General features: G+C 37.3%; 2 protein-coding genes across 2 annotated transcripts; one reads left to right on the top strand and one right to left on the bottom strand.

The window, feature by feature from the left end:
- Nucleotides 1–15: 15 nt before the first annotated feature.
- Nucleotides 16–11,395, top strand: LOC138314703 (transmembrane protein 106B-like). Its single transcript, XM_069255183.1, has 6 exons — nt 16–403; nt 2,241–2,304; nt 2,524–2,683; nt 6,198–6,394; nt 6,714–6,767; nt 7,208–11,395. The coding sequence occupies exons 1-6, from the start codon at nt 118–120 to the stop codon at nt 7,404–7,406; spliced, it is 960 nt and encodes a 319-aa protein (XP_069111284.1). The 5' UTR covers nt 16–117; the 3' UTR covers nt 7,407–11,395.
- LOC138314702 (uncharacterized) lies at nt 11,348–26,936 on the bottom strand. The gene is made up of 7 exons (XM_069255182.1): nt 26,754–26,936; nt 24,168–24,666; nt 14,791–16,340; nt 14,033–14,221; nt 13,609–13,851; nt 13,221–13,348; nt 11,348–12,669 (listed from the first exon to the last, which is right to left on the bottom strand). Exons 2-7 carry the CDS (start codon nt 24,565–24,567, stop codon nt 12,402–12,404), a joined length of 2,778 nt encoding a protein of 925 aa, XP_069111283.1. The 5' UTR covers nt 24,568–24,666; nt 26,754–26,936; the 3' UTR covers nt 11,348–12,401.
- Nucleotides 26,937–27,325: the final 389 nt, after the last annotated feature.

Raw genomic sequence — 27,325 nt, 5'->3', positions numbered from 1 at the left:
TGTGGTACAATCAGCAATATTTTTAATGCTCTATTTACAATATGGAGGATACGCCGTAGCGGAGACGGGAAACTTCTATTTCCATTGATATTTGTACGTTTGTATTACGGTTTTACAATGATGAGAATAGACAGATCTAACGATAGTGATCATGACAAACTTGTTAACGATACAGACGACTCAGGAGAGTACTCAGGAGATTCCTACAGACCAGGCGCCGTGACAAACGGACATCACGTGCCTCCGCCTCGTGAAAACGACAACATTCGATCGACCAATGAATTAATTCTCAATTCATCTCGAGTTTCTGATGGTAGAGATATAGACACAAACACTTACACCGAGTTATTACGGGGAAGTGTGCCCTGTCCAACATGCAGAGGCAATGGAAGCATACCGAAAGGTAAATAACAGTAGAAAAACAGTGCAGAAGTACTAGTGATCATGAATGATACCGATACAAGTGCAAGGCCTAACGTGATTTGGGCGTGTCATACAAACGTGATTTGGGCGTGTCATACAAGTTCGCGCAACCTCTTCATATTAAAATGCGTAGAATAACTATTGAAAAATCTAGATAGTAAGCAGGTTATATCTATAGATTTGCATAGATGATCGTCTACGACCTTGTATCAAAATATCATAAACATTTACAATTAAAATGTTTTCCCGAAATGTGTAAAAGGGCACAGACAAACTACACCCGACACCCTACGTGTGCCTGTGTGTGTGTCAACCCAGCTGGTTCCATGGGGTTAACCGTTTTATGCTTGTTTTTTTGTCATAGAAGGGAAATTCTAGGCAGAGACATGCGACATGTAACATTATTCATTTACAGAAACAAATTGAAAGGTTTTACTAGACAATATATATTGGACCCAACAATAATGACAGTTAAACATATACATTTACAAAATGATACCTGCCAAACCCATCATACCCCATCTAAAACTCTATCGTACTAACCACAAATATGCACCGCCCTGACTACCACTACACACCTCTAAAACCTATCTGGCACAGGAACTTAATCTTTAATTCAGTACACTGTCCTGAAATGGAAAGAACTAATACCCCTCTATATCCGACAATAACAATATTAATACATTGTACATGCACAATTGACCAATAAAATGATGGAACACAACACAGGAGCCCGATACAATGACATAATGTTCACGACAGGTACACATAGAGAGATATACACATACTCTCTTACAGCTAACACAGGATCATGACACAATATCCCCTGTAGAAATCATGTACGAGAGCAGAGTAACAAACAACTAACTCGTTCAGATGTCATTGATTGAACTGTATTCCTAAATATTACCTCAAGATAACTATGATGTCACAATACAAACATTTGGCTCCATCTAGTAGAGGTAAATGCACATTTGTATTCATTGACATGTACAATATACATTTATAATGCTTCAGGGCATCCAGAAGACCATTGAGAGTATGTTTTTGACTCCCAAAATCAGATTTGACTCTTAAGTTTGAAATATGTGTCTATTTGTCATATGCTTTGACTCTTCAGATTTCTGAGAAATTGTGATATCCATTGACTTCTGAATCTGCAAAAGTCAAGGGTCAACTGGATGCCCTGTACTTGTTTTCATCAAGATTGATGCTTTAATATAGTGATGTTACAACTACAAGAAATTTCCTGTTAGGGTAATAAAGTATGCCACCCCTATCCTTTTTACTCTATTAAAAATGAAAAGGGCCTCACTTTTTTTCTCAAAGTCTATTCAAATGATGGACCCCATTGTATCTGAAAATAATCCCATTAGAGAAATCCCAGCACAAACCCTGTTAAAATATACATATTCATCCTATTGTTATGTCCACTATTTGCTAGTACCAATATAGACAATAGACAATATATATATATAAAGTTTTACCATATGTTTTCTATCCAGAAAGTGTTAATTCATACATAATTTTCCTCCAATAATGTAGCAAGATGCTTTAAAATTGACTTTAGAATGACAATTTACACTGAATGCAAAATGTATTGAAAATTAAGGGTAAAGAATGGACTTGAGGACATCAAAAATTTTGAAAATCATAGAATTAAAAAATCTTCCTTTATTTTAAAAGCATATGTTTACTGGCCCAAAAGGATACAAACTGGACATGGACATTCTGATTGAGAGATGTTTTATATATGGGGTCAATTTGACCTGAGCATGTGTATGTTGTTATATTTGGTTGGTTTTATATTGCTGTAGAACAAGAGGGCCAACTGGTGGCATTGATACCGCTAAAAGACAAAAGATTAAAACCGAGGAGGACGTGAGTATATCAAGATATATGTAATTTAATCAAATTAAAACAGACTAACAAATCAAGTTATAATTAGAAGTATGACTTTAAAATATATTTATTGCCTCATTGTATAATGTAAATTAAAATCAAAAGGCAATTAATATATATGATATTGCTATCAACAGATCTGGTTTGACTGATCTACTACATTGTATTTCTTTGTATATGTATGTATTTTAATTACAGGTACCTGTATGTATGTCTGGCTGTGTTCCTATGTCTCACAGCTGCGGGACTCCTGCTGTTTTTCATGTTCCCCAGAAATGTGACACTTGAAAGCAACAAACCATTCCTGTATCCTCAGAACCTGTCTATTTCAGTTCAAAATGTCCACTTTATAATAACAGTAAGTTTATGTAACATAACAAAATATCAAGATTGTATGTTATTGATAAATATGTATATAAGTGTTACCATAATATAATATTTTCATTTTTACTGCAAACCCACATTTTTAACTTCTTCTCAAGATCTACCAGTGGGATTTAGCTGAAACTTGCATGAAATGATCATGACATGGTCCCGACAAAGTTTTGTTATTTTTCGGGTCGTTTCGAAATCCAAGAGGGCCAGCACAGCCGCCATCATGAAAACACATTTTGAACTTCTTCTCAAGTTCTACCGGTGCAATTTAGCTGAAACTTGCATGAAATGATCATGACATGGTCCCGACAAAGTTTTGTTATTTTTCGGGTCGTTTCGAAATCCAAGAGGGCCAGCACAGCCGCCATCATGAAAACACATTTTGAACTTCTTCTCAAGTTCTACCGGTGCAATTTGGCTGAAACTTGCATGAAATGATCCTGACATGGTCTCAACAAAGTCTTGTTACATCTCTGGTTGATCCCAAATCGAAGATGACTACCAATTATTGATTATTGCCAAGGTAGTCAGATGACCGTTTAGGCCCTTGGGCCTCATGTTATAAAATTGCCATCAAATGTAAATTTCCATATTAATTTGCAATCAATTAGCAAATATTAGAGTATGAATGTCAACTGGACAACAGCAAATTTATTAAAGCATGCTAGGGCATCATGTTGAAAATGCCAATGTCCAGTTGGCATTCATACTCCCAATAGTGCTGTCCTGATGATCGATTACAATCGCTGTCTAATCGAAAAGACAACCAATATCGATTAAGCGATTATGATGCCAGTGATTTTTTTAAGATACATTTGGGACTGAATAAAGGTCCCTTCCTCTAGAGAATTTTTGCTATATTTTCCAAATTTTATGTAAATATTTTCCCAAATAAAGAAGAATTTTCTAAAATATACATATTTAATAGTAAGAAGTAAGAAAATCACTGGATGCATCAACATCAATGATCAGTATCAAAACAGGGAGTGGGAATTCTACTTTCATTTTCCCTTAGAGAGTAGAGTTAATGTCGTTTCTGTCTTTAGCAATGATTTCTTACCAATCAGTTAACCTGCTGTTAAAACAAATATGATAACAAAATAAACATATATATATAAAGACCTAATTGGTTCATTAATACAGATTGTTACATTGACTGGAGTCAAGCTCATTATGAATTAGGATATGAAACTATGCAGAATAAAGTCATTATAAATACAAAAATGCCTTAATAGGTTATGATAATAAGAATGAACAAAGACTTACATATTTTTGTCGTTTTTAGCTCACCTGGTCCGAAGGACCAAGGTGAGCTTATGCCATACCGTGGCGTCCGTCGTCCGTCGTCCGTCGTCCGTCCGTCCGTCCGTCCGTCAACAATCGACTTCTTCTCCATAACCGCTGGTCGGATTTCAACAAAATTTGACTGGTAGCATCCTTATGGGCTACTAACTGAAAATTGTACAAATGATGGGGCTGACCCCCCAGGGGCCTGAGAGGCGGGGCCAAAAGGGGTCAATTTGGCTATTTCCATATAAACGACTTCTTCTCTGAAACCAAGCATGGGATAGCACCCATAATGCAATGGTAGCATCCTTATAGGGTGGGGATTCAAAATTGTACAAATGATGGGGCTGACCCCCCGGGGGCCTGAGGGGCGGGGTCAAATGGGGTCAATTTGGCTATTTCCATATAAACGACTTCTTCTCTGAAACCAAGCATTGGATAGCACCCATAATGCAATGGTAGCATCCTTATAGGGTGGGGATTCAAAATTGTACAAATGATGGGGCTGACCCCCCGGGGGCCCTGAGGGGCGGTGTCAAATGGGGTCAATTTGGCTATTTCCATATAAACGACTTCTTCTCTGAAACTAAGCATGAGATAGCACTCATAATGCAATGGTAGTATCTTTATAGGTTGGGGATTCAAAATTGTACAAATGATGTGGCTGACACCCCGGGGGGCCTGAGGGGCGGGGTCAAAAGGGTTCAATTTGGCTATTTCCATATAAACGACTTCTTCTCTGAAACCAAGCATGGGATAGCACCCATAATGCAATGATAGCATCCTTATAGGATGGGGATTCAAAATTGTACAAATGATGGGGCTGACCCCCAGGGGGCCTGAGGGGCGGGGTCAAAAGGGGCCAATTTGGCTATTTCCATATAAACGACTTCTTCTCTGAAACTAAGCATGGTATAGCACCCATAATGCAATGGTAGCATCTTTATAGGGTGGGGATTCAAAATTGTGCAAATGATGGGGCTGACCCCCAGGGGGCCTGAGGGGCGGGGTCGAAAGTGGCCAATTTGGCTCTTTCCATATAAACGACTTCTTCTCTGAAACTAAGCACGGTATAGCACCCATAATACAATGGTAGTATCCTTATAGTGTGGGGATTCAAAATTGTGCAAATGATAGGGCTAACCCCCCGGGGGCCTGAGGGGCGGGGTCAAAAGTGGTCAATTTCCATATAAATGACTTTTTCTCTGCAACTTAACATGGGATTACGCTCATAATGCAATGGTTACATCCTTATAGGGTTTGGATTCAAAATTTTGCAAATGATGGGGCTGACCCCCCGGGGGCCTGAAGGGTGGGGTCAAAAGGGGTCAATTTAGCTATTTCCATATAAACGACTTCTTCTCTGCAACTAAGAATGGAAGAGCACTTATAATGCAATGGTAGCATCCTTATAGGGCTGGGATTTGAAATTGTACAAATGATAGGGCTGACCCCCGGGGCCTTAGACGGCAATAGATGCGAGGTCAAAAGGTCAATTAGGCTACTATTTTCATATAAATTACTTTGTCTCTGAACCTATGTATTGGATAGCATATTTGTATGGTATCAATAGCATCATTGTATGGTTGTGATTCAAAATTAAACTTTGGGAGTCAATTTGCTTATTTTTCTAATTGTCAGAGTCTTGTGATAATTACTAACAAAAAACCAGGTGAGCGATACAGGCCCTCTGGGCCTCTTGTTATTCCTTCATTATGAAATTATAAGATATGTTGTTTGAAGACCTAAGAAACATTAAACTATTAGAAAAGACATTTGAATGATTATTACCATTTGTTCTGAATATACAATATTAAAGATGCTCCACCGCGGACAGAACATAAATGATATTAATTATTTGAACAATAATTGGTGTTTAATCGTGTATATATGTGCCTAATTAACACAAAAAATAATTCATTTCGCCTTTGGTGCATGCCCAATCAATACTTCATTCCATATAGGATATAAAGTGCTACAGATTTTTTTCGGGATGCGATTAAGCGATTATGATACCAGTGATTATTATTTTTAACTTGAAGTAAAATTATAAGCTCAAACTTTTCAATGGTGGTAATGGTGTAAGGTAAGTAACTTTCGTAACTGAAGAAAAATATTAAATCGTCAGCTCCTGTTTTTGAAAGTGAAAAAATACCATTTGTCAGCGGTGGAGCATCTTTAAAGAAGCAAATTAAAATTTTATTTTTCAGAATCCTATAAACATCACAAATCAGAATTACTTTCCTGTGAAAGTTAATAGTGTAGAGATGTCTGTGCTCTTCAGAACCAAAGTCATCACTACATCTTACAACAAAAACACAACAACAGTTCCTATACGAGATACAGTTTCCTCATCTGTAAACGCTAAACTCAAGTTTAATGAATTGAACGAATTTGGATATATGGCGTAAGTTTACCAACATTTTCATTTCACTAAGATAATTTTAAAAGTGCTTGTCATGAGTATTAGCTCTACAGGCATGCATGTCTTAGTTCATGTGCTATCATGATCATTGATAAGAAAATTAAAATAATACCGATAATTAGACAGAAATATATTTATACAGAGATGATCATGTTATTCTTGGGCTAATAATTTACATGAAAGGCTGAAATTGACAGGATTTTCATTTTAACAAATGCACAATTTTCTAAAACTACTTCAATGACCTCAAAGAATATACTGCAGATATTTTATTTTACTTGTTTATAATTTCTGCATGCAGGATTCTGTGCAATGACTCGAATGCCTGGTTTCATGAATTTGTGATGGTATTTGAGTAAGTATTGTGATATAAACTGCTGTACATGTCTACCCAGCTATGACTTTCACAGTTGTACAAATACGTATTTAATTATTATGGTTTCATTGAATTGTAATTTTCTCACAGACCTACAAGTTATTATAGCTGCTATTGTTTCCCTGTGCAGTATTAAATTTAATATCCTGGATATAATATGATGTTAAGATATGATGGGGAGATACCACTGACACCATTATCTACACTAATCAAGGCTTATTTTGATATGACAATTACCCACACAAATTTTATTATAGTTGGTAAAATGTAAAAATAACTTTTAGACATAGTTTTGCAAATCATGTTAATTTCTCTTAAATTTGATATTATTGGTCCTAGAAAGTCTTTATGATTGCCTCAAATTTTACAAAGGAGAAATTGAATATACAGTAATGTGATTATGTATTTTTCTTGTTTAGTTTCACTGTTAGCTACAGTTATCTAGGACACACAGAAATGACTTCACTGACCACATACCAGTCGGTCAGTTGTGGAAATGATACTGCACCGGTCATCAGCACGCCCAAACCACATCCACTGATTACAACAGAACTGACCTCTACAGAGGCAGCCACTACTGAGAAGACCACTAAATCCTTGACCAATGTCGGTAGATAAGCCTGAACTTTTTCTCTGCCTTCAAAAGAAGTCTGAGATGTTTTTTGTTACCATTTGGACACTCTTCGTAATTAATTTCCTTATCATATATATTGACCAGATATCAAAAAGAACTTTTCCTAAAACTGAACTTTGTCAGAGGAAGGTGTCGGAAGTCTTTGTAATAATGATTTTTAGAGGGTTATTTATATGTAAATGGCTGTTAGATGAGATCATACATGATGTAGATTGAGATACTTACTCCTTGCCACTGACTCTCATCTGACTGGATCTTATCCATGTGATTTTACCAATTATAGTATATGGGGTAATTATAAAATAATCAGTATCCATTGTGATAAAACACAAATGTTCCATTTTTATGTTCTCTGTTACATTTATGTGTTGGAGCCATTTCAGTTTCTATTGTCATTTCAAACATTTTTAGGTCACCTGAGACGAAGTCTCAAAGTGACCTATTCTAATCGCCTTTTGTCCGTCGTCGTGCATCGTGCGTCGTCCGTCGTATGTCCGTAAACAATTTACATTTTCGACTTCTTCTCCAAAACTGCTGAAGCAATTTCAATGAAATTTTGCACAAACCTTCTAAGGCATAAGGCCAATCAAAATTGTGAATTATATGGTCCCCACCCCCCAGGGGGCTGTGGGAGGGGCCAAAAGGGGTAAAATTGAGTAAAATTTCAAAAATCTTCTTTTCTACTCACAGATGTGGTAGAATCAAATACTCTTCATAGATAGAAAGGTCTTAAGGTCCTTTACAAAATTTGTGAATTATATGACCCTGGGGTCTCTAGTTTCCCCCTGGGGAGGGGGTTAAGTTTACTATACTTTATATTGAGAAAACACATTTTTGCGCATTATTTGGTCATTTGTAATAGGAAATGAGCCCAATATTGTCAGAATTATCAGTATGAGATGGCCATTTAATCCTATTAACAAATTTTCTATGACTGACCCCCAGGGTCCTTAGGGGCGGGGTCAAAAGGGGTCAAATGGCTAAAACTTCAAAAATCTTCTTCTGAAATTCTGGAAATGGTAGAATCAAATATTTTTTCATAAATAGAAAGATCTTAAGGTCCTTTACAAAAATTGTGAATTATATGACCCTGGGGTCTCCCTGGGGAGGGGGTCAAGTTTACTATAGTTTATATAGGGAAAACACATTTATGAGCATTTTTCGCTCAATTTTCATTGGAAACGAGTCAAACTTGGTTAGACCTATTAGCCTGAGATAGCATTTTAATATCATATCCACAATGGTTCTGGCCGACCCCCTGGGGGCAGAGGGGCGGGGCTAAAAAAGGGTCAAATAGGCTAAAACTTCAAAAATCTTCTTCTGAAATTCTGGAAATGGTAGAAACAAATACTTTTCATAAATAGAAAGGTCTTAAGGTCCTTTACAAAAATTGTGAATTATATGACCCTTGGGTCTCACATTTCCCCCTGGGGAGGGGGTCAAGTTTACTACGGTATAGTTTATATAGGGAAAACACATTTATGAGCATTTTTTGCTCAATTTTCATTGGAAACGAGTCAAACTTGGTTAGAATTATTAGCCTGAGATAGCATTTTAATATCATATCCATATTGGTCCAGGCCGACCCCCTGGGGGCAGAGGGGCGGGGCCAAAAAAGGTCCTGGGGAGGGGTCAAGTTTACTTTAGTTTATATAGGAAAAAACATATTTGTGAACATTATTTGCCCAATTTTCGTAGGAAATTAGTCAAACTTGATTAGAATTATTAGCCTAAGATATAGCATTTTAACATCCATATCCGTCCTCGATGACCCCCTGGGGGACCAGAGGGGCAGGACCAAACAGGGTCAAATTGATTAAAATTTCAAAAAATACCTCTAAGTTCACAGGTTTGATGGAAGCAAATACTCTTCATAGTCTAAAAAGGTCAAATTTATAAATCACTGACCAACTTCAAGGCCTAGCAATAGAGCATATAGTGTTTTTATGTCTTTAATTTGTTTTATTATTTGTTTTCATTATATATTCTAACTCAGGTGACCGTTAAGGCCCATGGGCCTCTTGTTTTATCTCTTGCTTTCATTAAAACAGGTGTTTGTTCAGATGTTCCTCTGTCTGTCTGACACCCTGCAGTTCTGTTCTGTGCAATTAAACTTTCTATCAAGTTCAATCAGTTCATCGGACATCATTTGTGGAGTTATGGCCCCTTAATTTCCTAAAATCATCATTTTGTGTCATATTTGAGCAATAACTTATAAACGTATTTATTAAATGATTGTCATGAAATTTAGGGATAAGCCTTTTCATTAAAACAATAACAGTTACAAATGTTTGATGTCTTTTTCCTTGCAAAAACTGCAATAATTGTAAACTAATTGCAATGACATACTTTCAGTGATACTTACAACATGTTTTTGAACTTTTTGACTTCATGTCTACTAATTTACCTCTGAACCTGCAAATCATGTGATGACCATTGGTGATTTTACAATGACATTAGTTACTGGAGGGGTTCCACATCAGTGTCAAAAATATTCAAATATAAATTTATACAAAATAACAATAACGTGACAAAATTAATAAGCTGATATTAAACAGAGAATGATGTTGAAGTTACTTTTATATATATATTTTTTATCTAGACTATTGTTCAAAAGTCTGTAGCACATGACTGAAGTAAAAACGTAAAGGTGATTTGTAACTTATTTGTAATAATGTATGGTAATACTGAAGGTAATAAAATAAACTGTTTGTGTTTTTGATTTGGTGCTAAACTAGTCTTATTTAAATGTTTGTTTGGAAAGCACTTGACTATTTGTATATTGTAGGAAATTTGATTGGTGTGAAAATGATATTACGTCATGAATAATTGAGACTGATTTATTGTCCATTGAAACATTACTGTTATATTCACTTAAATACCATGTTACGTTTGTTATAATCCAGAACCTGGGGGACAAGCACTTATATCTAAGGCATGAAGTATTGCATTGATAGGAACTCGACTCGCTTCAATTTGATTTTTTGTGCCTTTACATCAGTTTTACTTTTTTTTCTACCAAATAATTCTGAATTATTACCATCAATCCTGACTTTGTTTCAATTTTATTTCTCATTCATCCTTATTGCAAAATAGGGAAGTTTTGTTACATTGGCTTTATGTAAATTATTGGGGTCAGCAGGATTACCTTGGCTCTATGTAAATCATTGGGGTCAGCAGGATTACGTTGGCTCTATGTAAATCATTGGGGTCAGCAGGATTACCTTGGCTCTATGTAAATCATTGGGGTCAGCAGGATTACCTTGGCTCTATGTAAATCATTGGGGTCAGCAGGATTACCTTGGCTCTATGTAAATTATTGGGGTCAGCAGGATTACCTTGGCTCTATGTAAATCATTGGGGTCAGCAGGATTACCTTGCTTTATGTCAATCAGTGGGGTCAGCAGGGTTCCCTTGGCTCTATGCAAATCAGCGAGGTAACACCATAAAGCTGTGCTATTGTTATAAGATTAACACTAACATACCACAAACCTCACAAAATAGTCACGCCTCTCCTCAAAAATGTACGCTTTCATATACATGATCTGCCATCCCCAAGCCATTTAAACTGCTCAAGATAAACTCTATATATCTAATCCAAACTATTGTATCTGATATATTAATTGCCATGCAGCTATTTCATAATTTCGTTTCCCAACTTTCCAACTTAAACATGCTTATACATCTTGTCTTTGATACTTCTTTGACAACAATGTGATACACCGTCCTTGCTGTTGTGCAAGGATTAAAATGTGTACTTGTTTATATATCTCAGTTTCCTCCACAAACATATCTGGTCTATATGTTCCAAGACTTTTGTACATCATTATTATGTGATGGGTTGTATAGCTCAAAAATCAGTACACATATTTATAATCCATTAACTTCATGTTTTCTTTGTGATATATTTAAAACTGCAAGTTAACATACATTTACATTTATTTTCATTTGAATAAACAATGTTTTTTGAAAATATGTCTTTGTTCTTGTATTCAAAATTAAGAAAGTGTCGTTTGATAAAGTACATGAGTACATTTCAAAAAAGACAATTCACGAAACAAATTCCTGAAGGAGATGCTTTCCATGAAACGTAATGACGTGGAATGGTTCTAGTCAAAACTGACAGGAAAACCAATCAGTTGAAAGTGTCCTTCATCTTCATCTTTTGGCTTTCCTCTACGTTTAAATTGTTTTGGATAAATCAAATTAAGCACTCCTATTTATCATACACTACAAATTATTTTCAACAACATCAATATGCAATTGATATTTACACGAGCACACAATATTTACAATGTAGCTCCACGAGGCCGGTGTACGTCGATACAACGATACAGTGGTCCATCCAAGAGCTGCAGGCTACGTGACATTGTTTAACGCCACGCATGGATGACACACGACTACACAGTTATCGGACTGAAATGTCCATGTCCATAAATCGTCTGGCTACTCCTTCATCGACAGCCCTTATTTGTAAGCTTTCATGGAATCATCTGGCATCTTCAACACACTTATCTGTTCCTGATGTTGTAACATTGTCTTATGACAAGATACCCATAGTCATCCACCAGTCCCAGTAATATGCTTCCTATTATGTCCAACGGCACCCGAGCAGATGCCGTGTCGCCCAGACCACCAAATCTAACTTACAGATCTAGAGGCCGAGTACGGCACTATGGAGAGGTCACTCATTCAGGAGCAGGCTGTGCTCCAAGAACAGATATGACCCTCAACCGCACAGGCACAAAAGCTACCTATCAGACTATGCGGCTGACGTGCCCACATACATGAATCGTCTCACAAGCCGTTGATGTTCAATGATACATATATATTTACAAATAGTGTTTCACTTATTCAATAGTCGCTTTCGTGAAAAGATGTTTCTGAATTTGCTTCTTTGATTGTCGAGATTTGTCCACATCGTTGACGAAGAAGTGTCCTCCAGATGATATGCCGTGTAAGCAGGGACAGTGAACAGTTTAACCTTGCTTGTTGCTGTCGGCTGATGATGGATGTGTTATTTCGGGTGTAATCCGTCCGCTTTCCTGGGCCGTATGATGTTGTCTTGGAGCGAGAAATGCTACTCTTTGAGGAGCATGGATACTAACAAGTTGCGCTAATGGTTCAAGCTTCATTTTCCTCAAACCGTCCAGAACCCGGTTAATGAATTGGTCCTTTAGATGGAAATAACAGTCAGTAAATGCGTTGTACCAGTAGTCGTACCTGATATCATCTGTGTCTTCACTCCTGTAAACAACAAAGTGGTGTCATAGATGTAATATCCCAAACTCAAATAGATTAAGGAACAAATAAAAAGATGTGTGCTTAGACGTCTTGAAAAGAAGGAGAACAGAACCGGGTTTTCTGGACAAAAATCGTTTACTGCTTCATGAAATTTATCCGTCATAAAATATCTAACTGAGAAATCCAATACCATAAATCTATGCAAATAAAAACAAAAGTCGCACTTACGAACACTTCAACAGTGACTAGTGATGTTGCGGGATCGTACGAACTTAATCATGTTCGCACATCTTTATCTTCGTTATCATTACCTTATTACTCCATTAAACAGTCGCTAGCTCCATACTATTCAGAAAGGAAACGGTACAAGGATGATTATCATAATGTATTTTAATTAATTGAGGATGGTCTGACCCCGCGGGACATTGGGGCGGTGGTCAAAAAGTGAGCTATTCTGAACTCTTACTATGGTATTTCGATAAGGAGTAATTAGTTCTGTTGACCGAATAGCTTCCACTGCTCCTATGTCATTTGTTAATCTTTTTTATTATTACCTCGTTGACACTGGGGGAAGCAGCTTCAGACAGCCCATGCGTTTGACGAGTTCTACACTACGTGCTGCATCGAGGTGTTCTTTTAGGGTCATTACTACATCTGTGATGGCCTCAGGGAGTATGGTAGTCTGTTGGAAGGAAGGAATATAAATGTGGAAAATATATAAAGATACTTTTGCGAGATTGGAATTTCAATAAATGCTTTTATATATTCACAATTACACACGGTTAAGAACATCAGTCATCAAGTTCTTATTCGTAGACCTGATTACATTTTGCAACACGTTGCAAAATTATCATCATATTAACGAAATTATAATCCAAACCTGAATGTAAACTTAATTTCACATGATTAAGTATTGTGTAGATGGATAACTTCTATACGTACTGTGGTGGCTGTTCCCATGGCAACAAGAGGAGCAGTAATATAGAAATGTACACTAGCTGGAATGTTGGTGGTAACGTGATGTAGTTTGTCCAGAGGAGATGTCGGCTTCTCCTTGTGGACAATTTGTACATAGAAGTCACAACTGGAGTTAGTTTTGTCCCGTCTCTGAAGATGCCACTTGGTACCTGGGCTACAGATGATGTGTTTTTCACATTCCCGAATGAGATTCTCCGGGTTCACAAGCTGTTATATAAAAACATATTTACACTGATAATAAATTTGTTATTTTGTAAATAAGGCCGCCTTTTTTCAAGAAAACCTAAATTACACAGTGTATTAATGGGGCATTCAACATTCCCAATTTATATGTTGAGCAACTCAATTAAACCTTTCTACAATTAAAATCAACCCAAGCTAAACTTACCACCAATGTGTCCGCCATCGGATCGTTGTTGTTAGTTATACGATGAGCCCAGTTGTTTCTGGATCTACTGATGAGATCTATTCGGAACTGTAACTGCCCTCCCTCGCTTTGTTGGTTTCTCTCTAGTAATGTTACTGGCTTTGTTTCAAGGAGGCAAAATTCCTTCTCAATCATATCTCCAATAATCGTCTGATAAATAACAATGCATTTAATGTTCAAAGTGAAATTAATAAACCTTAACCATTTTGTTTCTTTTGGCATGTTGCGGGTGATATTTATTATAATTGTTTTGAAACGAACACGCAATTTTGAGCTGGATTGAAATATACAATGAGTTATCTCTCTGTGAGTAAATTTTTTCCAATGAATTTCGGAATATTCACATTGATACAAAACGCAGGTCAGGTTCATTTTATTTTAAAATGAAAGAAAATGGTCATTTATAACAAACATTTATGTATTACACAAATTGTGGTTTAGGTCAAAGATATATTAGCACTTTTAAAATTCGGACTAAACAGTGCAGGTACTAGTATTGCCTTTTTACTTGTTAATAATCAGGACCAAAAAAGATCCTTAAATATTTACAGCGAAATGCTAAATACTGTGATGCAAAAAATTTGAGGGGAAAAAAGAATAATCAATTAATTGAATAATCGAATTTTAGCTCTAGAGTTCTTTAAATTATCTATGTTAATTCTGAACTGTGTTGGTAATCGGACATATTCTAGTACCGATATGATAATCATTATCCATACCTTAAAATCCTTTATAGTTGCCTTGGGACCCTTCAGGTACAACATCACGTCCACTGTGTCAATATGGTTATCCAGTAGTCCTTTCCGCTCATAGATACCTGCACTAAGTTCGTATTCGATGTATCTGCTACAAGTCGTGCACACGAAACCGGAGAAGTGATTGGTGTAAACAATGACAAATTCAGAATTGACAACACAAAACATATCAAGCTTCTCGTCAGCTTCCGATCGGTCATTGAACTTGGTAACTTCGGCTAATTCCACTATGCCGCTTTGATGTTTACAGTAACTTTCAACTTTGATTTTCTGAAAATGCTTTCGCATACGATGTGGAATCTTGATTTGAACGTAACTGGCAAGATGTTTGTCCATGTGATACTCAGGTGAAGGACTTGTGATGATGGCATCCTCCTGTAGATTTAGTTCCTCAGCCAGACGTGAAATGTCTGCATGGACAGTTTTATGACAGGATGCAGAGTCGTTACCATAGGGAAGTACCCCTGGGGGGAAGGTCGTGATGACGTCAGAATTTGGAAGCTGTATGACACACCCTTCGTTAGTTATATTTCCACACCATTGCCAGTCCGTCGACAAGATAGTCTTCTTCATCGGTAGGTGTTGAAATGGAAGCTTCGTTGTCTTTTCATTATGAATATTAGTATCTCTTGTAAGACATTCATCTCGCTTAACTAGAGTCGATGAGGATACACCTTCGGATTCTTTAAACGGAGACCAGTTTTTCTCTTGCATATCACCACATAGCGATCCCAGATCATGTTTATATAAATTATCGAAACAGCTGTCATCTGGATATCCTAAATCTGAATTATCTGAATATTTAAACCTTGAATTGTTTGAATAACCGTTGTTGACACCTTCAGACCTGAAACCAGCTTTGCTATTCGCTGGAACGCTATTATGAAGTAATTGTTGGTCACAATTGTCAGATTCGGTATCATTACAAATCTTATTACAAAGAGTCAAATTTCTCCTTTGGTAGTTACAGACCTGGGATCTTTCGTTAATATGGGAAACACTAGAAGCAAGAGAAACACTGTCATCTCCGATACCACATGAATTCCCAAGAACATCATGTTCTTGGATTTGATATTCCTCCGATTCTTGTATGCAACGAGCATGTTTGTTGGCCTTTCTATAAATATATTTGTAGTATTTGTAGTTGCATACTTTGATAGATATTCCAATCGCGATGAAAAACACAAAAGATAACAATACAACAATAACAATATATAATGTTTTGTTCGTACTACTCTGTTTTCCGTCGTGTTCCGATTCAGTAGGATCTTCACTACTAACGGTGCTATATGGTATGGAAGGTTCAGTATTTTGTATGGAAGGTTCAGTGGAATTTCTGTGGTATACTCCATTTCGAGGTATACAAACTCTGTCTCGAGTCGTATTTCCATCAACAACTGCAACTTCATATAAAGCGCAGTTTGTCTTGTTTTTGCACATCTCTGTTCTGGAATATACATCGGAATATTTCCCCTCTGGACAGTCTACACAAACGGTATGCCGAGACCTTGTTGCTGAAATAAGAATGCTATTACGTAGTTAAACTTTTATTCAGTCGCTATGTTTTGCTGAATATAATTTAATTTATGCAGTAAAACCTACCAAATATCTTGAGTACTTGTCATTATTTTTATGATATTAATAAAGTAACATCGCATGATGTTAAGAATTTTAAATGGCGGAATAAAATGGCTGACTATCGAACACATTTAAAAAATAAAACTAATTTTTAAGTAACGTAATAAAAGGTATCTCATATTGCGCCTTTACTTGTTACAGAGTTATGTGCTAGTTAGGGTATATAATTATCTATTATGGCCTGGTTGAGAGGGCAATATTGCCTCATAGTATTGTCGAGGGATGAAATAGTGCCCACGCCTCGACAATACTATGAGGTCAATCTGGTTTCCATGAAAGCTGGGTCCACGTCCCGAGACTGGGTGCACTGGTCTCTTGCGGATGCACACCATTTTTGGGGGGTGTGATGTGCGTCCGCGTGATATCAGTGTAGCTGAAGGCTTTCACAGTAGCTCCAATTTGAGCCAACCTGTTTGCCGTGGGTTGCATCTCGTATCCGGTGGAAGAAGGTCCTGGTGGTTGAATAGGTTTTGCTCTTTTTTCTTCCTTTTTTTACTGCTACACACTACTTTGGCTTCAGACTCCGGTTAGACGAGAGGTAATATGGGCCCTGTATTATCAATCGGCTGGTCATGCCGAGCCCTTGGTTCGTAGATTTCCAAGAAGGCGGTGGCTTAGGGTCAATCGTGAGTTTAATTTGGATTGTCTTGATTCTGATCGAGCTTGTGGGTGTACAATCTTACGAGCGTGCTGTCGCAAGCTTGATTTGAATTATGTTCGTTCGAAATATCCTTCCGAGTATACTATCTGTGTAACCCTGGCACTTTGACACTGGATATCCATGTCATCATGAGTGTCCCCCTGTTGGGCTCCGAGGTGGGTGGGGGCACAGCTAGCGAATAGTATAAACTCTTAAAGATGGCTTCCCAAAACAAACAAAATGAACTACATCCAAAATCTCCCCAAAAGGAATCAACCACAAATCAACAAACAAAAAGCGGTACAACAATCACATTCCCACAGTTTCTGGTCATGTCCTCTACACAGAGCGGCAAGACCACTGCAGGTTTATCACCCTTAATATTGCGAAAGGGCATCAAAGGCATTGCCGGCGATGTCAAATCTGTTAAGCCTTTGGGATCGGGTGATCTCCTAATAGAGGTTTTCCGCAAGCAACAAGCGGAGAACCTCCTTGGAACCACCAGTTTTGCCGGCCTCACTGTGTGTGTAAAACCACACTCATCATTGAATTGCAGCAAGGGGGTAATCAGGTGCCCAGCCTTGCGCAATGACAATGAGGCCGACATACTGTCATACTTCCAGGAGGAGTGCATTCCGGTCACGTACGTGAAGAGAATCATGACCAGAAAGAGTGGGAACTTGGTCCCAACACACACTTTCATATTGACATTCGCAACACCAACGTTACCGCAGAGCGTAACTGTTGGTTACCAGCGTTATGCTGTTACCGTCTACATTCCAAATCCATTGAGGTGCCGTAACTGCCAGAGGTACGGCCATCATGAGAACAATTGTAGACGGAAAATGGTATGTCAGTACTGTGGCCGTGAAGGTCACGATAAAAAAGACGAATGTGACATTGTCAACCGTCACTGCGTCAATTGCGGGGGTGACCATGCTGCGTCTGCTCGCACCTGTCCCGCCTGGACTCGGGAGAGGGAGATATTACGGGTCAAATATACCCAAGGTGTCTCTTTCCCCGAGGCTAGGAGGATAGTCGAGCGTTCAGACCTGAATGTGGCAACCTATGCTCAGATCACCCGCGCAAAGACGCCTGTTGACAGTGTCACCGTCAAACATGCGTCGGTCCAGGCCTTGGTTGACAAGCCTAACTGGGACAATGATGTCCCAGATATGGCTGATGCTAAGACCTGCAAAATAATCATGGGGGACCCGAACAGGTTCAAGTCTGGTCCATATAAGCCCCAACACAAACCACAACAAAAACCACCTGGAGCTAAAACGCCAATCCCACCGGCGTCTCCAGAACTTACACAACACCAAACACCGAACATTAGAAAAAAAGTTACCGCCGCTCGTCATAGACGTGCTACATCTTCACCGTCTATTGACGTAAAAAAAACTCCCTGAGAAAGCCAAGCGACCAGCAAATACACCACCGCAGGAGCAACGCCAGACAAAAACCACCAAGGTAAAGCTGGCGAGGCTCCCTGCAATAAACAACAAACCCAGTAAGGGATCAGATGACCCTATCCTTGGACGGAACATCTATGATGTTCTATCGGACGACAGCGAGTTTGGTGACAACACATTTATCGCCACCAAACAACCTACTTCAAGTAGTCCTGTCGGTCCGACAAACTATCCTCAGGGACCAACATAGAGACAAACACTATCATACAATGGAACATACGCGGATTTAAAGCGAACATAGAAGAATTAAAACATCTTATACAAACAAAAAACCCATCCATATTCTGCCTTCAAGAAATAATGCTGAAAGACACCATCAATCTCCGACAATTTACACTATACACCAAAACTCCAACAACAGGTGGCCGCCCATCAGGTGGTGTGGCGGTGGCGGTGCATAAAAACGTTCCTCACAGACACATTCAGCTAAATACCACCTTACAAGCTGTTGCTATAAGCGCAACTCTTCACCGAAAAATAACAGTCTGTTCTATATATTTACCTCCAAATACTCCATTTAGTTGTGATGAACTGAGTAACATCGTATCACAACTACCAGTGCCATATATTATCATGGGTGACTTTAACGGTCATAATAGCCTCTGGGGCTCCCCAGGCACTGACGATAGAGGTAGACGTATCGAAGATTTTATTAATAAAAACAGCTTATGTCTTTATAACACCAATGCCCCAACATATTTACACCCTGCCTCTGGCTCGCTTACCCACATTGATTTATCGTTGTGCCATCCATCAATTCTTCTGGATTATGATTGGATGGTCAACGGTGATCTCTGTGGGAGCGATCACTTTCCAATTATACTTAAAAACATAGGGTCACCAAAACTTGAGGAGCCTATTCCTCGTTGGAATCTACATAAGGCGGACTGGGTTCAATTTAAAAATTTGTGCGCAGAGGAGCTCATTGAGGATAAATTTTTGAACCTCGATGACCCCATTAAAATTTTCACAGAAGCGCTCACTTCTATCGCTACAAAAACCATACCAAAATCCGTGCCAAAACCTACAAAGTTTCGTCTCTCAAATGATTCATTTATCAATAGATCTGGTAGAATTTCCGCTCTGAGGCGGTACTTGGCTTCGCCAACCGTCTCAAACTATAACAATTTTAAAATTTGGAGAGCAAAAGCTCGAAGGTCTATCAAATCCGACAAGAAAAGTACTTGGAAAGAGTACGTCTCAAAAATTAATTCCAATACATCTTCAAAGAAAGTTTGGGAAATGATTGGAAAAATCAGTGGGAAAAGAAAAGCAACACCATCCTCCCACCTCATTAACAACAATAAAATATTTTCTTCAAAATCCGAAATAGCTGACGCCTTTGCCAAAAATTTTGCTAAAAATTCATCCATCAAAAATCATTCCAAAAAATTTCAAAAATTTAAAAAGGAAAAGGAAAAGAGACGTCTTAATTTTAAATCCTCCAATAGTGAAAGTTACAATAGGCCTTTCGAGATACCAGAATTGCTTGAGTCCCTTGAGAAATCAAAGGACTCTGCAGCTGGACCAGACGAAATTCCATATATGTTTTTAAAACAATTACCAGACTCTTCACTAAAATGTCTTTTAACTATATTTAATCAAGTTTACTCTTCTGGCAAAATTCCTGAGTCTTGGAAGGAATCTACTATTATACCCCTTCCGAAGCCCGGGAAAGATGCTACTGATGCCAATAACTATCGTCCTATTTCATTGACGAGTTGTATTTGTAAAACTCTAGAACGTATGATAAATACCAGATTAGTTTGGTTCCTGGAATCAAACAATATTTTAAGTCCTTTGCAAAGCGGCTTTAGAAACCGCAGGGGAACGGTAGACCACTTAGTTAGACTAGAAACATTTATACGAGAAGCATTTGCCAAGAAAGAACATCTTGTGGCCGTATTCTTTGACCTTGAAAAGGCATACGACACAACTTGGCAATATGGAATCATGAACGATCTCCATGATATCGGTATACGTGGTAATTTGCCAAAGTTTTTGCCAAAGTTTATATCAAATTTTATATCTGACGGGCATTTCAAAGTTCGAACGGGTTCAACTTATTCAGAAACAGAAACACAGGAGATGGGCGTCCCTCAGGGTGGTATCTTGTCCGTCACACTTTTTGGACTAAAAATTAACAGCATAACCAAATGTCTTGGCCAATCTACGGAAGGGTCTCTATTTGTGGATGATTTCTTGATCTGTTACAGATCAAAAAACATGCACACTATAGAACGGCAACTACAACAATGTTTAGGCAAATTACAAAATTGGGCTGACGAAAATGGCTTTAGATTTTCAAGATCAAAAACTGTCTGTATGCACTTCTGTCAAAAACGAAAACCACACAATGATCCTGACCTCACACTCAATGGAATTAAAATTCCAGTAGTTGAACAAACTAAATTTCTTGGACTAATATTTGATTCAAAACTGTCCTTTGTTCCACATATCAAACATCTGAAGGATAAGTGCTCGAAGGCGCTGAACATTCTACGAGTTCTTTCCCATTCTGATTGGGGGTGCAGACCGTGAAATGCTTCTACGTATCTATCGGGCACTTATTAGATCAAAACTTGACTACGGCTCTATTGTCTATGGATCGGCTCGCAGCTCCTATCTACAGATGCTTGACCCTATACAGAATCAGGGACTGCGTCTCGCACTTGGAGCTTTTCGAACAACACCTGTGAAGAGTCTCCATGTGGAAGCTAATGAGCCATCTCTAGACGATCGACGAAAGAAATTATCCTTACAGTATGCTGCTCAACTGAAATCCAACCCCAAAAATCCCGCATTTAACCTTGTATTCAATCCACAACATCAAGAAATATTTACACAAAATCAAAAGCTCATACCAACATTTGGCATCAGAATTTCAAAATTTTTTGCTGGAACTTAATATAAATTTCGACACCATTGACGAGTACACCGTATCGGATGTACCACCATGGCTCATTCAAACACCTGATATCAATTTATCTCTACATGAGAGGGCAAAATCCAGTGCATTACCCGAAGAACACAAATCCTCCTTTCGGGAGTGCATTAGGGCTTTCCCTGACCATGTTCAGATCTACACTGACGGATCAAAAGATGGTGATAATGTTGCGGCAGCATGCTGTACATCTAATCACTGCTCCTCTATCCGACTCCCGGATATTGCCTCCATTTTCTCTGCGGAAGCATGTGCTATCGGTCTGGCGCTTGACCATATCGAAGAACACCGCATTGAAAAGGCAATCATCTGTTCAGACTCTCTTTCGGTTCTTCAGGCTTTGAAATCAAGAAGCCCTAGAAATACTCTAATCCAAAATCTTTTAATCCGAACATTTCGATTATCTTCTAAAACTCAAATTACTTATCTCTGGATTCCCAGTCATGTGGGTATAAAGGGGAATGAACAGGCTGATGAAGCAGCTAAGACTGCTCTTCGCCTAGCACAAACAGATTTGAAACTACCATACACCGACAACGAAACCTTCAATTCAGTCAGCCATCAAACACCATTGGCAACAAAGGTGGTCTACCGAAACAAACAATAAACTGTTTAAAATTCAACCTACACTTAATCCTAAACTGTCCAGTCGGAGAGACCGCAGAGAGGAAGTTGTACTCTCTCGGCTCCGAACTGGACACACATATTTTACACATTCCTATCTATTGAGAGGGGAGGATCCTCCTACATGCCATGCATGTGATTCTCCTCTCACAGTGGAGCATATTTTATTGCATTGTATTGATTTTAAACACATACGAGATAAATACTACGATGTCTCCGACATGTACACTTTGTTTCATGCCGTGAGACATAATCGTATTTTTAATTATCTCAAAGAGATCGGTATTTTAAGCAAAATATGAACGTTTTCTCATCATACATCGTATCAACTCAACATTTCATCGTTTCATCAACATTGTGCATGAGTTTTCTCATGTGTTTTAGCCAAATTTATTTTATCCCATGCAAACCTTCTTTTTTTATCAAATTAACGTTTACAATCTGTGTTTTAGTCCTTACTTGCTTTTTCTTACCCTGAACTTTTATCCTGATATTAATGCATGACTTGTAGTTTGGCCCTAAATGACCTTAGTTGTCGATGGGCCGTAAAACTCAAACAAACAAACAAACAATCTGGTTGAGAGGGCACTATTGCCTCATAGTATTGTTGAGGGATGAAATAGTGCCCTCGCCTCGACAATACTATGAGGCAATATTGCCCTCTCAACCAGGCCATAATGGGTTTAGTCCATCACCCTCACATGAGACCCGTTTTCTTGTCTTCGTAACAGAAGCACGTCAGGCCTCGCAACGCTATTTTCATTTCCACACCACGTTTTCACATCAAAAGTACAACATATGAATTGTCGCAGAAATCTGTGATTCTATAAAATGGGATTCAGCTTCACGAAGATTTTAAAGTAGATCTTTTTTGTTTGTTTGTTTGATTAATTAACGTCCTACTAACAGCTATGATCATGTAAGGACGGCCTCCCATGCGGTGTGTTGCGTGTATGTTGTGCTGGGTGCATGTGTTGGGAGACTGCGGTGTATTCATGTTGTGTCTTCTTGTATAGTGGAACTGTTGCCCTTTTTATAGTGCTATATCACTGAAACATGCCGCCGAAGACACCAAGCAACACACCCCACCCGGTCACATTATACTGACATCGGGCGAACCTGTCGTCCCACTCCCTGTATGCTGAGCGCTAAGCAAGAGCAGAAACTACCACATTTATAGATCTTGGTGTGTCTCGGCCAGGGGACAGAACCCAGAGCCTTCCTCACAGGGGCGAACGCTCAACTGACGTCATGTAATGGTGACGTCACAATACAATCACGTTCAATTTCGCGCCACTTCAATAGTTGCCCGGGCACTATTGCAAATAGTAGCCATGTGTGTAGCCAATCAGAATCGAGTATTTGCCACGTGATGTACTAATGATTGCTACGTCATCCCCTTTGTGTGCAAAAGTGACGTATTTTGCGCTACAACACATAACGTTACGCTCACAAACACATGACGTATCAATCAGTACTTAGTACCTACCCTACGCACAAGCGCAGATAACTTGTAGCATTTGAAGTACTGATAACCCTAACCCTAACACTGTATGTGAAATTGTATGAAATTATCAATAAAAATAAACAAATTGAAATCAACAATTCAAGAAGACGTTTAGACCCTTTGTATTGTACAAATTCCTTTTTCATTTGTAATATTCATGTTTTGATAACGAAAGTGTACGACCTATTGAGAATTGTAAAACTAATTGACATAATGAATATATAATATCCTGTAGAATTTTTACTGCCATTTGAATTCTATAAATATTTTCTTTATTTGTTTTTATATAAAGTCATATTGTGATCATTTCCTATAAAATTTAAACCAGAAAATAGAGTGTTGTTTAAGAAAACTATTTTACCAGCTTACATACATTTCATTATAAATGTATCAAAGGCTATTGAGCTGCTATACAATTACCGACATTTGAAAAAAAATGTTTTGGATAAAGTAACTCAGTCTTTATTGCGTTAATGCACGACTGATTATCAGATAAGCAATAGTGTACAATACCTTCAACGACAGGTTCTGTTCCCGGAGGACATTTACTGTTCAGTTTGCAACTATTGTTTTGGCACAGGCAGATATTTTGTGTCAAAAAACATTCGGCCTTTGTAGAATTAGAAGTTGCATTTGTGTTTGAATCAATGCATTCGGTTACGCAAGGTCGGCAGGACGTAGCGTCTGTGTTCGTGGGCTGGAAATGGCCTTGTGGACATACTTGACATCGTCCTGTTGTTTTAGGGATTGTACAGGCTTCAGCGACAAACGTCCCTGGTGGACAGGACAAGCAAAGAATACTAGTCCCATTAGCAGCTGTAGACCGATAGAAAAAGTTACGGTCTGTCAGAGACCAGATTAAATTTCCTTGAAAAGAAACGAGCAACAAAAACACAAGTGAAGATATCTCCATTTTAACGGCCAACAGAGTTTATCTAGCCTTCAACATTTCTAACACAAATGAGTTTCAACCCGCTATATAGTTATTATCCTGTCTGTAAAAAGTTGTGATCTGAAACAGAAAAAAAAGAGTAAAAACAATATTCAGTAGCATATGCGCTAAGTAATGTGATGTGGCGTCGTATATTAATTCAAGCCATATATTTAGATCAGCAAGTTAATTAAAATAGTAAAAGGATGTATTTCCTTTATTTCAATTGTATTATTATTTTTTGTTGAAATACACAGTGATACCATGTCATGGCACACAAGATATCCTTTATTTCTGGAGAAGAAATACTAATAAAATGATTTATACCACATATCTGCACGTGCAGCACAACCTAAAATGAATATCTCTTCTTTTTCCCATCCTTTGTAAAAATTTATTCTTGTTCACCTTGTCAATTCGTACTCATATTTTTATTATTACGTGTTCATATATGTAAGGCTTAATTTGGCCGCTCATCTTTGCGGTCCACATCATGTATTTTCTAATAAGTATTCTGGAATATAAAAAACATATCTTAATGAAATCAAAAATCACAAAGGCAACTTTAAGTATGCCAATTTCCGCCATGTAAGTGTTTGGTTTGATTATTTCACTCGCAAACAGAGCTTCACAGCATTGAGGTAGATCTTCTAAAAAGTAGATTTATACCACCGAATGAAATATCTGATATAATGTAATTTCATTTTGGATCAACATTGAATGAATAATATCTTGACTATACATTTCATGTCAGATGACCATATTTATAATAATATTTCAACTCAGACTAAAGTCAAGATACATGTATAATGATGGCTGATAATAATATGTACAACCTATTTATAATCTAATCATTAGTTTAAATAACCCGAAAAAAAACATCATCGTTTTGTCTTATTTGTAAAAGTAAAAAGAAAACACCACTTCTCTGGTCCAGTTTTGTTTTGTAAAATAACAATATTATTTGATGCAATTATTTAACCAAAGCTATATATATATATAAACTACGCGTAACAACATATTGAGACCAAGTGCATTTATTTCAATCTAATTGTGCACATTTATCAATATTTTGCCTATGTATTTTTAGATACATGTACATAATATTGAATAATATTGAATATAGGAATTCGAAATAATTATAAAGATTTACATTGCATATGAAACTTGATAAAGATTTATTCTAAATATAATTCAACTGATATTCTTTCCAATCAGGTTTGAGATTAATCTCTCTCTCTCAACTCTCTGTCTGTTTGTTCTACAAAAACAAAACATGTCTTGATTAATGAACTTGTTAATAATTAAGAAGTATTTAGTATTTATTATGTCATTTTCTTGTACAATAAATCGGGTGTTTACGACTACTATAACTCATTTCCGGTATACACATACAAAATGTATGTGGGTCAAATAAAAGCCATCTGTTATCTAATACTGAGGTAATAAAGTTAGGTGACATGACATCTTATATATTATTTGGATAGAGAATTATTCATTCAAATGATTTTAAATTTGACCATTCCATTTTGACTATAGTTGTAATTCCTTGGTATATCAATTTATAGACCAAGATTTTATTATGTTTAGAACTGACGTGAGATCTATTTAAAACCCTATAATGTGATTATGTTGGTTCTATTTTTATCTTTCGTTTTAACTTTCGTTTCTATTTCAGAGCACAAATTGTTATAATAAACATCGTCTGATTAAACACAAGTAATGCTAATTAGGTATTATGTTGCATCGTTACACCATACAGTAATTACCTTTATTTTCTGATTTACTGAATTCTAAATTTCATTGAAAGTCAAATCTAGGTCACATATTTCTTAAACTGAAAACTAATTAAAAATTTTTTATCAAATCGTTCATAAACAAATGAAATTATTACTTCATTTCATAATGACATTTTACCAATTAGTCACTGCATATTAACTTTGTATTAATCATATGAATATAAATAAGGTATAAACAAAATAGAAGGAAATATGGCAAGGTATCGTCGAACCTAAAATGACAGTAATTAAAATAAATACTCTGATACTATCCTTTTTACAAAAATAAAAAAACAAACAAATACATGTGAATTATTACGTAGAGTCATCATTACGACTAATGGCTTTGAAATCACTAAAACTTGAAAAGAGTTATTAGTAATTACGTACCATCGAGTGTAGTTGTTGATCGGTATGCTCAAAATGTTACTTTTTTAAGGAACGGGTATTTCCAGGTCTCAATACCTTTAGTCCAGCAGAAGTCATGCATTTAATTTTTAGATCCGGGATAGTTCAACACATAACACACTGTGTATAGCCGTAGTTATATCTCTAGAATAGGTACTGGTGTTTGAAAACCGTCGAACTTCACTTTTCTAATTTAGATATGTTTGTTAAATGTTCATGTCTAATACACAATGTTACCATAAATAAACGTTAAAGGGACAATTCACTCACGCTAATTCTTTTACATAACAAAGAAGCAAAATATGGCATAAATGTACTGTTCTACATTTCTTATGAAACATATAACATAAAATATTTACAAATTCCACGTCAAAGTTTAGTATTTTAATTAATATCGTTGAAATATCAAATCGTTGATCAATACGATTAAGCAGGTACAATATGGACGCTGTACCCATACCCGAGCCAAAGTCAGGCACGTTAAACAAATAAACTACATAACCACTGAGAAGGTGATAAAATGATTTTTAGGCAAGACAATTCACCTTATAAGG

This window comes from Argopecten irradians, chromosome 2, assembly GCF_041381155.1.
Source record: "Argopecten irradians isolate NY chromosome 2, Ai_NY, whole genome shotgun sequence".
In the NCBI taxonomy this organism is placed as follows: Eukaryota; Metazoa; Mollusca; class Bivalvia; order Pectinida; family Pectinidae; genus Argopecten; species Argopecten irradians.
The sequence above is the reverse complement of the archived record's forward strand: the minus strand, read 5'-3'. Positions and strand labels throughout refer to the sequence as shown.